The 11,076-nt window shown below is 30.1% G+C and overlaps 1 protein-coding gene across 1 annotated transcript in view; it reads right to left on the bottom strand.

Annotated features, from left to right (window-relative positions):
• Positions 1–163: 163 nt before the first annotated feature.
• The window catches only part of LOC119603029 (alpha-tocopherol transfer protein-like), a 20,198-nt gene continuing 9,285 nt past the window's right edge, over positions 164–11,076 (bottom strand). Inside the window, exons 2-7 of the mRNA XM_037954885.1 lie at positions 2,942–3,162; positions 2,781–2,872; positions 1,317–1,470; positions 949–1,253; positions 731–881; positions 164–662 (exon numbers count right to left, since the gene is read on the bottom strand). Coding sequence (XP_037810813.1) covers positions 616–662; positions 731–881; positions 949–1,253; positions 1,317–1,470; positions 2,781–2,872; positions 2,942–3,128 — 936 coding nt within the window. The 5' untranslated portion in view covers positions 3,129–3,162 and the 3' untranslated portion in view covers positions 164–615. The remainder of the gene's footprint in view (positions 663–730; positions 882–948; positions 1,254–1,316; positions 1,471–2,780; positions 2,873–2,941; positions 3,163–11,076) is intronic.

Below are 11,076 nucleotides of genomic sequence, written 5' to 3'. Positions count from 1 at the left end.
TGAAAGGTTTCGTTTGAAATTTTTGGTTGTTTATGTTTATTTTCATCATATTTTTATTAAAAATTAAGTAAAAATTAGTGCCAAATGGCATTTTTATACATTCTAACCAGAGAAAAGATTTATCTTATATCTCCCGCAAAAAAAAAAACAAATTTTTTATTAAATTTTTCACTTTAAACCATTAGTTTTATTTATTTTTTATTCCTTATTTTATATTATTTCTTTTTTAAACAATCAAATAATACATTAAACTAATTTATATTATTTATGCATATTAATCCCTATATGTATATAAAAAGTGTATTATTATCCAGTTAAACATATGAAAATGTTTAACAAAACAAAGAAAAATACTCAAAAATTAATGCGAAAATAATATCACAATGTGAAATAAATATCACATTTTACAACTAAATACACTTAATTACAAAATTATTACACAAGAATAAAGGAAGGAGTATAAAACAATATACATACATATTAAACATACAAAAAAGACTAAAATCAAATAATAACAAAAAATGTGTGAGTAAAATAATAAAATTTAAACAATACAAGTTATTTGTTAGTAATGTAATTTGGCAAAATATGTTAAAAGGCACACTGACATTGCAATTATTTTTTGGCTTTATAGCCCTCGGTAAAACCATAACTGTCGGCTTCTGTATAACGGAAAAGAAAACATTTAAAAATTATAAAATAAAAAGAAAAAAAATCATCTTCAACTTACTTTCAAAATCGGCTGTATAACAATTGAAAAATTCTCCTAACAATTTACCGGATGGCAATTCCCAGGTGGCAGTGCCACCATATTTAGCCGGTAAAGCTGAAGCCTCAATGTGACTAGTCAGAGATTTGAAATCTTTGCCGTGGAAGAAAATCTGCAATTACACCAATTTTTATAATATTTTGCAAAAAACCCAAAAAATTTACCCAATAAATACTTACACGCTTCCTTAGCTTTTCTCTAATGAAAGGTTTGAATATATTAAATAATATATTGAAAATATAAGAATTATTAACAATATGCACTGCTTTCAAACGCATGCAAATACAATCTTGTACATAATCCAATAACATGGCGGCAAATGTTGGTGTAAATTGCATAACATGACCCATTGGCAGACCTTCAACATCAATAATAACAATGGCACCGCAAATCTGCGATAAAGGTTCTACCATAGAGCCCAATACTGATAATTGTATGCCACGGAAAACATCTACTAGGGGTACTTTAGAAGGTTTCCATTTTTCTAAAATAAATAAGAAATAATTTTGCTTTAGTTTGGACTTTTTTTACATTTTACGCTACTTACTGCCTGCCTCTAAGACTAATATTCTGCGTCCATGTTGATCTCTATTGGGTAATAATTGTAGAATTTCAGCTTCGAAAACATTCTGTAATTTGGCGGGTAAGACATTGCAGCAAGCTTCACCGTATTTTGATTTCATATTGAAAAAGCATTTTATCTGAAAAAGTAAAAAATGAATTAAAAATTGATAATTTTTTTTAGTTCTAGTTCAAGTTCAGTTCTAGTTCAGTTCTAGTTCAGTTCTAGTTCAGTTCTAGTTCAGTTCTAGTTCAGTTCTAGTTCAGTTCTAGTTCAGTTCTAGTTCAGTTCTAGTTCAGTTCTAGTTCAGTTCTAGTTCAGTTCTAGTTCAGTTCTAGTTCAGTTCAGTTCTAGTTCAGTTCTAGTTCAGTTCTAGTTCAGTTCTAGTTCAGTTCTAGTTCAGTTCTAGTTCAGTTCTAGTTCAGTTCTAGTTCAGTTCTAGTTCAGTTCTAGTTCAGTTCTAGTTCAGTTCTAGTTCAGTTCTAGTTCAGTTCTAGTTCAGTTCTAGTTCAGTTCTAGTTCAGTTCTAGTTCAGTTCTAGTTCAGTTCTAGTTCAGTTCTAGTTCAGTTCTAGTTCAGTTCTAGTTGAGTTCTAGTTGAGTTCTAGTTGAGTTCTAGTTGAGTTCTAGTTGAGTTCTAGTTGAGTTCTAGTTGAGTTCTAGTTGAGTTCTAGTTGAGTTCTAGTTGAGTTCTAGTTGAGTTCTAGTTGAGTTCTAGTTGAGTTCTAGTTGAGTTCTAGTTGAGTTCTAGTTGAGTTCTAGTTGAGTTCTAGTTGAGTTCTAGTTGAGTTCTAGTTGAGTTCTAGTTGAGTTCTAGTTGAGTTCTAGTTGAGTTCTAGTTGAGTTCTAGTTGAGTTCTAGTTGAGTTCTAGTTCAGTTCTAGTTCAGTTCTAGTTCAGTTCTAGTTCAGTTCTAGTTCAGTTCTAGTTCAGTTCTAGTTCAGTTCTAGTTCAGTTCTAGTTCAGTTCTAGTTCAGTTCTAGTTCAGTTCTAGTTCAGTTCTAGTTCAGTTCTAGTTCAGTTCTAGTTCAGTTCTAGTTCAGTTCTAGTTCAGTTCTAGTTCAGTTCTAGTTCAGTTCTAGTTCAGTTCTAGTTCAGTTCTAGTTCAGTTCTAGTTCAGATCTAGTTCAGTTCTAGTTCAGTTCTAGTTCAGTTCTAGTTCAGTTCTAGTTCAGTTCTAGTTCAGTTCTAGTTCAGTTCTAGTTCAGTTCTAGTTCAGTTCTAGTTCAGTTCTAGTTCAGTTCTAGTTCAGTTCTAGTTCAGTTCTAGTTCAGTTCTAGTTCAGTTCTAGTTCAGTTCTAGTTCAGTTCTAGTTCAGTTCTAGTTCAGTTCTAGTTCAGTTCTAGTTCAGTTCTAGTTCAGTTCTAGTTCAGTTCTAGTTCAGTTCTAGTTCAATTCTATTTCCATTTCTAATAATTCGAAAATAATATCCTTATTAAATAAAGACTTACTCTTTTCAATGCACTCTCTGGATAATAATGTGTGGGTCTCAAAAACATTTGCATATATTCATCATCCAATGGTAAATTCAAATAAGGTTCAGCTATATAAAAGAAAACAAATTAATCATTAAAATGTTTTTATTAAATTTAACTAAATATCTTGTTATTACCAGTTATCAACTCCTTTAACTTCTTTATCGATTCTTCCACAACTTCCGGTGTTTCACGCAATTCTTTTTGTGCAATTTCTAAAGCCCATTGTGGGGGTTGTTCTTGTTCCATGCGTATAACTGCTGTGCCCAAATCAATGTAAGCCATATTATTGGCATCATAACTCAATGCTTCGGGTTTTCCCATCTTCGATGATTCGCTCGTAAACAATTAATAAAAGCTGCAATTGTAGAGATAACAAAAATTGTTTAATTAAATAACAAAAATCATTTAAAATTAAAATTACAGACACATCTTTAAACTGTTTATGTAAACAAAATACGTTTTGCTGTTATGTTATTAATGAATGTTAATTTAATTATTATCTAATCTTGTAAGAAAACGTATGAATGTAAGGAGAATTATTTATACGCGTTGTTCCTAATTACTAGAGTAAATATTTGTTAAATATTTTTGTGTCAATTTCATCTTTTAATGTTTTGTTGGAGTTTTTGTAAATTCCTTTAAAGATTATTCATCATAAATCAACAAACTATGAGAATTGATTTTTGCTTGTTTACAGTCTGCGAAGTAAGTTGTTTGACAATGAAGTTTGATTTTTGCTTGTTTACAGTCTGCAAAGTAAGTTCTTTGACAAAGAAACAATTTCCTACATGGTTAAAGTTTTGTCATGTCATTTTTTTCGCTGAAAATTAAAGTTTTCACTAATGTTTAAAATTTAAATTAAAATTTTTACTTAAATGCAAATTTTCTATAAAAATCAATATTTTCACTAAAAATACAACAATTTCAGATGCCACATCCACCAAAAATTTAAGGTTTCTAGCTGTTATAGAGGAACAAGAGAATTATGATAAAATTTTAATCGAAATCGAAAGTTAAACTTTTCATTTTCGAAAAAATTCAGTTATAGGCTGCCCACATAAGATCATCGCTATATTCAGCTATAGCAACAGATATAAAATTTTACAAAACATTTATAAATATGTATTAAATATTTATGTAGATTCTAAATTTAAAAAAAAAAATCGAAAGTGTGATGAGTTGTATCATTAATTTTTAACACGATTAAAAGAAGTTTATATTGGACTTTGGCATACATTATATAAAACTGATTAAAATTATTTCAGCTGTCAGTCAGTCAGTCTGTCTAACTTTAATTTGCATTTTAATGCTAGTGGTTTTAGTACAACTTTATTTTAATTATAAAATAAATAAATAATTTATTTATTTATTTAATAAAACAAAGAAAATGTGCAAAACTTGTGTATCGCACACGTTTAAGTTTTTGTTAATTTCCATAAGAATAATTAAATGATTGGATGAATATTTAAAGTGATGGTTTTAAGATTTGATTAATAAAAATAAACATTTACCCAAAAATGGTATTAATTGTTTTAAAACACTAAACCAGTTTTATAAAATAAAATCGCGTGTTTTTTTATAAATTTTATCCCTAACGGAAATTTTATTAAATTGAATCATCTAAAATAATTTATAGTTAAGACATTTTTCGTAAAAAACATGGTAAGATCGATCGTATTATTTGCTAAAATTTTTCGTTTATATTTGTATAAATTATTTAATACTTTACGCTTAATTCTCAATTGAACAATCATAACTCAAACTATTGATCGCAAAAAAATTAATAACGTAAATGTATGTATGTTTGCGCATACATAAACAAAACATATTTATTTCAAGATCAATGTTCGATAAAAGTTGATGGCATTAACCTAAACCTGATTTTTATTATATTAAATATATTTAGATAAAAAAATTGTCTTTAGTCTATAAACGAAATGATATGATCAGTATATGGTTTTACTATACAATCATTGTGAGGGAATTGTATGAATGAATGGTTTCTTTTTTTTTGACGATCGTATAGGTTGGGTTTCTTTGGTGGTAGCAGTGCTGCCAATTGCTTTCACCATTTTCTGCAAATCATGTTACAAAAACCGCTAAAACTGTCAGATTGAGATTTGGCAAAAGCCTCAAGAAAAGGAAAAATTTAATCAAACTAGACTATAAATTTTAAGCTAGACTATAGACTAGACTATAGTCTACACTAGGTTATAGATTAGAGTACAGAAGAAACTATAGTCTGGATTATAGACTAGACTGTAGTCTATGGATCAGACTAGACTGTAGACTAGACTATAGACTAGACTATAGACTAGACCCTAGACTAGACTATAGACTAGACTATAGACTAGACTAGACTAGACTATAGACTAGACTATAGACTAGACTATAGACTAGACTATAGACTAGACTATAGACTAGACTATAGACTAGACTATAGACTAGACTATAGACTAGACTATAGACTAGACTATAGACTAGACTATAGACTAGACTATAGACTAGACTATAGACTAGACTATAGACTAGACTATAGACTAGACTATAGACTAGACTATAGACTAGACTATAGACTAGACTATAGACTAGACTATAGACTAGACTATAGACTAGACTATAGACTAGACTATAGACTAGACTATAGACTAGACTATAGACTAGACTATAGACTAGACTATAGACTAGACTATAGACTAGACTATAGACTAGACTATAGACTAGACTATAGACTAGACTATAGACTAGACTATAGACTAGACTATAGACTAGACTATAGACTAGACTAGAGACTAGATAGACTATAGACTAGACTATAGACTAGACTATAGACTAGACTATAGACTAGACTATAGACTAGACTATAGACTAGACTATAGACTAGACTATAGACTAGACTATAGACTAGACTATAGACTAGACTATAGACTAGACTATAGACTAGACTATAGACTAGACTATAGAGACTATAGACTAAACTATAGACTAGACTATAGACTAGACTATAGACTAGACTATAGACTAGACTATAGACTAGACTATAGACTAGACTATAGACTAGACTATAGACTAGACTATAGACTAGACTATAGACTAGACTATAGACTAGACTATAGACTAGACTATAGACTATACTATAGACTATACTATAGACTATACTATAGACTATACTATAGACTATACTATAGACTATACTATAGACTATACTATAGACTATACTATAGACTATACTATAGACTAGACTATAGACTAGACTATAGACTAGACTAACTGGACTATAGATTGGACTATAGACTGGACTATAGACTGGACTATAGACTAGACTATAGACTGGACTATAGACTAGACTATAGACTAGACTATAGGCTGGACTAGACTATAAACTGGACTATAGACTAGACTATAGACTGGACTATAGACTAGACTATAGACTGGACTAGACTATGGACTGGACTACTATAGACTAGACTATAGACCAGACTATAGACTATACTATAAACTAGACTATAGACTAGACTATACAAGTTTTTGCTAAAATGCGTTTTGGGCAGTCTGCTTAAAAATATCCAGATTTCCCGCTAACCGCTATTTCAAAAACCTAAAATTGGCATCACTCGATATTCGTATTTTATGTCCGGCTTGTTTATGCTTTTTAATTGGATTTCTGCCAAGTGCACCTTTGTAAATATAAGACCCTGTGCTCTTGTCACTAACTGTTTAGTTACGATTTTTAGTGCAAGATCATTTCGCTTAATAGTTGGGTTTTTTCACATTTAATTATTGTTTTTTCTTTTTTTGTAAATTCTTGTTGAAATATTTTTTTGCTCGAAACCTTGAAGAAGATGAGTTTTGTTTTTTTTTTCACTTTTTTATTAACTTTGCATGATTTTTAACTTATTTGGTTGAGTTTACAGTTTTTATTTAATGTCTTCGTCATTTTTTGTTTTGCTTATTTGTGTAGTGTTGACTAAAAGTCAAGGTCAAGGTTTTTGTAAATCAACTGATTCAAATTTATAAATATTTATTTGGTGATTTATTGAGTATTGAGTGTGAACTCAATATTCTCTTAGAGTAATTAATGTTTTAAAACACTCAAGTAATAGTACTAATAATTTTATATAAAACTAGGTACACATATGAATAAACATATGTAGCTAAGCTTGGCTTATAAGCAAAATGTTCTAACTAAGATTTTAATATTTTTTAAAAAAATAATAACGAAATCTTTTAACAACTCAATTCTATAACTTTATTAACTTTTAAAACTTTTAACTTAGTACATTTTGCATTTGAACCATTGGTAACCGCCAAATTTACTAATGTCGCTGTTTATTTTTTGCAATTAATTATATTATTCTACACTTTTATTGCGAAAAATTTGCCGTTCCAACACAAACACGAACCTATGGACTTTTTTCAAAATTTTTTAATAACTTGTTTTTAATTTCAATTCATTATAATCAACACACTCCAGTATAAAATAAAATGTAAAAATAATAAAGTATTTTTAAATAATTCACCTAATAATTACAAATTCACAACAATTATCGGCTTGTCGTCAAACCCTTTTAATACGCTATGGAAGTTTTATTAGAAACGAATATATGTATTATGCACTACAGGTCAGTAAATAAATTATCAACTCAAATCTATATCATATAAATTGGTTCAATTGTTATTACGGTTAATATGGGATTATGGGGATTTGAGATAAGTTTGTTATTTTTATTGTTATTATTATAAAAATTGTAAATTTAGTGTGTTTTTAAAGCGATTTTTAGGGCCAAAAGTGTGATTTAGAAAAAAGACTAAAGACTAGACTATAAACTAGACTATAGACTAGACTATAGACTACACTATAGACTAGACTAGACTAGACTATAGACTAGACTATAGACTAGACTATAGACTAGACTATAGACTAGACTATAGACTAGACTATAGACTAGACTATAGACTAGACTATAGACTAGACTATAGACTAGACTATAGACTAGACTATAGACTAGACTATAGACTAGACTATAGACTAGACTATAGACTAGACTATAGACTAGACTATAGACTAGACTATAGACTAGACTATAGACTAGACTATAGACTAGACTATAGACTAGACTATAGACTAGACTATAGACTAGACTATAGACTAGACTATAGACTAGACTATAGACTAGACTATAGACTAGACTATAGACTAGACTATAGAATAGACTATAAACTAGACTATAGAATAGACTATAGAATAGACTATAGACTAAACTATAGACTAGACTATAGACTAAACTATAGACTAAACTATAGACTAGACTATAGACTAGACTATAGACTAGACTATAGACTAGACTATAGACTAGACTATAGACTAGACTATAGACTAGACTATAGACTAGACTATAGACTAGACTATAGACTAGACTATAGACTAGACTATAGACTAGACTATAGACTAGACTATAGACTAGACTATAGACTAGACTATAGACTAGACTATAGACTAGACTATAGACTAGACTATAGACTAGACTATAGGCTAGACTATAGACTAGACTATAGGCTAGACTATAGACTAGACTATAGGCTAGACTATAGACTAGACTATAGACTAGACTATAGACTATACTATAGACTATACTATAGACTATACTATAGACTACACTATAGGCTATACTATAGACTACACTATAGGCTATACTATAGACATCACTATAGGCTATACTATAGACTACACTATAGGCTATACTATAGACTAGGCTATAGACTACACTATAGGCTATACTATAGACTAGGCTATAGACTACACTATAGGCTATACTATAGACTAGGCTATAGACTACACTATAGGCTATACTATAGACTATACTATAGACTACACTATAGGCTATACTATATACTACACTATAGACTAGACTATAGACTAGACTATAGACTAGACTATAGACTAGACTATAGACTAGACTATAGACTAGACTATAGACTAGACTATAGACTAGACTATAGACTAGACTATAGACTAGACTATAGACTAGACTAGACTAGACTATAGACTAGACTATAGACTAGACTATAGACTAGACTATAGACTAGACTATAGACTAGACTATAGACTAGACTATAGACTAGACTATAGACTAGACTATAGACTAGACTAGACTATAGACTAGACTATAGACTAGACTATAGACTAGACTATAGAATAGACTATAGAATAGACTATAGATTAGACTATAGATTAGGCTATAGACTAGACTATAGACTAGACTATAGACTAGACTATAGACTAGACTATAGGCTAGACTATAGGCTAGACTATAGACTAGACTATAGGCTAGACTATAGACTAGACTATAGACTAGACTATAGACTAGACTATAGACTATACTATAGACTATACTATAGACTACACTATAGGCTATACCATAGACTACACTATAGGCTATACTATAGACTTCACTATAGGCTATACTATAGACTACACTATAGGCTATACTATAGACTAGGCTATAGACTACACTATAGGCTATACTATAGACTAGGCTATAGACTACACTATAGGCCATACTATAGACTAGGCTATAGACTACACTATAGGCTATACTATAGACTACACTATAGGCTATACTATAGACTACACTATAGGCTATACTATATACTACACTATAGACTAGACTATAGACTAGACTATAGACTAGACTATAGACTAGACTATAGACTAGACTATAGACTAGACTATAGACTAGACTATAGACTAGACTATAGAATAGACTATAGAATAGACTATAGATTAGACTATAGATTAGGCTATAGACTAGACTATAGACTAGACTATAGACTAGACTATAGACTAGACTATAGGCTAGACTATAGGCTAGACTATAGACTAGACTATAGGCTAGACTATAGACTAGACTATAGACTAGACTATAGACTAGACTATAGACTATACTATAGACTATACTATAGACTACACTATAGGCTATACCATAGACTACACTATAGGCTATACTATAGACTTCACTATAGGCTATACTATAGACTACACTATAGGCTATACTATAGACTAGGCTATAGACTACACTATAGGCCATACTATAGACTAGGCTATAGACTACACTATAGGCTATACTATAGACTACACTATAGGCTATACTATAGACTACACTATAGGCTATACTATATACTACACTATAGACTAGACTATAGACTAGACTATAGACTAGACTATAGACTAGACTGTAGATTAGACTATAGACAAGACTATAGACAAGACAATAGACAAGACAATAGACAAGACTATAGACAAGACTATAGGCTATACTACAGGCTATACTATAGACTAGACTATAGACTAGACTATAGACTAGACTATAGACTAGACTATAGACTAGACTATAGACTAGACTATAGACTAGACTATAGACTAGACTATAGACTAGACTATAGACTAGACTATAGACTAGACTATAGACTAGACTATAGACTAGACTATAGACTAGACTATAGACTAGACTATAGACTAGACTATAGACTAGACTATAGACTAGACTATAGACTAGACTATAGACTAGACTATAGACTAGACTATAGACTAGACTATAGACTAGACTATAGACTAGACTATAGACTAGGCTATAGACTAGACTATAGACTAGGCTATAGACTAGACTATACCATAGAGTACCATACCATAGTAGACTATAGAGTAGACTATAGGCTAGACTATAAACTAGACCATAGACCAGACTATATACTATACTATAGACCAGACATAGACTAGGTCTATAAACTAGATTTCTGCGATAACGAAATTTTAGAGGTAACAGCTGACAACATTAATTTTCTCATATAAAACACTTGGTCTTTTTTCTCAGTGTATGCACCTTTCAATCGCATTTTTAGTGTTGATAGGAAAAATTAAATATTGTTTTTTGTTTCTTAAATTAACATTGTTTTTAACTTCGATTAATTTCGTTATTGCGTGGATTGTAGTTTACATATTTATCTGACAAAATAACAATTTATTTTAAATGACATTTCATTATTTGTTTTTAAAACTGTTATTAAATACTTTAAGGTTTGTTATCCCAATCTCCGGTTATCGTTTAAACGTTAGATGTTCTGCCGGTTAAAATAATTTTTGTATATAAACAGTCAATCGTTTATTAAAATATATAAACAGGCATTGAGAAATGCGAGATAATTCTTAAAACTTTTACAAATACTTAACAATATTCAGATTGTCATAGTTAGCAGGAAATTCATATTAGAT

Source organism: Lucilia sericata, unplaced genomic scaffold (genome assembly GCF_015586225.1).
Source record: "Lucilia sericata isolate MDLA Ls3-8-SP2 unplaced genomic scaffold, ASM1558622v1 Contig000270F_arrow, whole genome shotgun sequence".
NCBI lineage: Eukaryota > Metazoa > Arthropoda > Insecta > Diptera > Calliphoridae > Lucilia > Lucilia sericata.
This window is presented reverse-complemented; position numbering and strand designations above follow the sequence as displayed.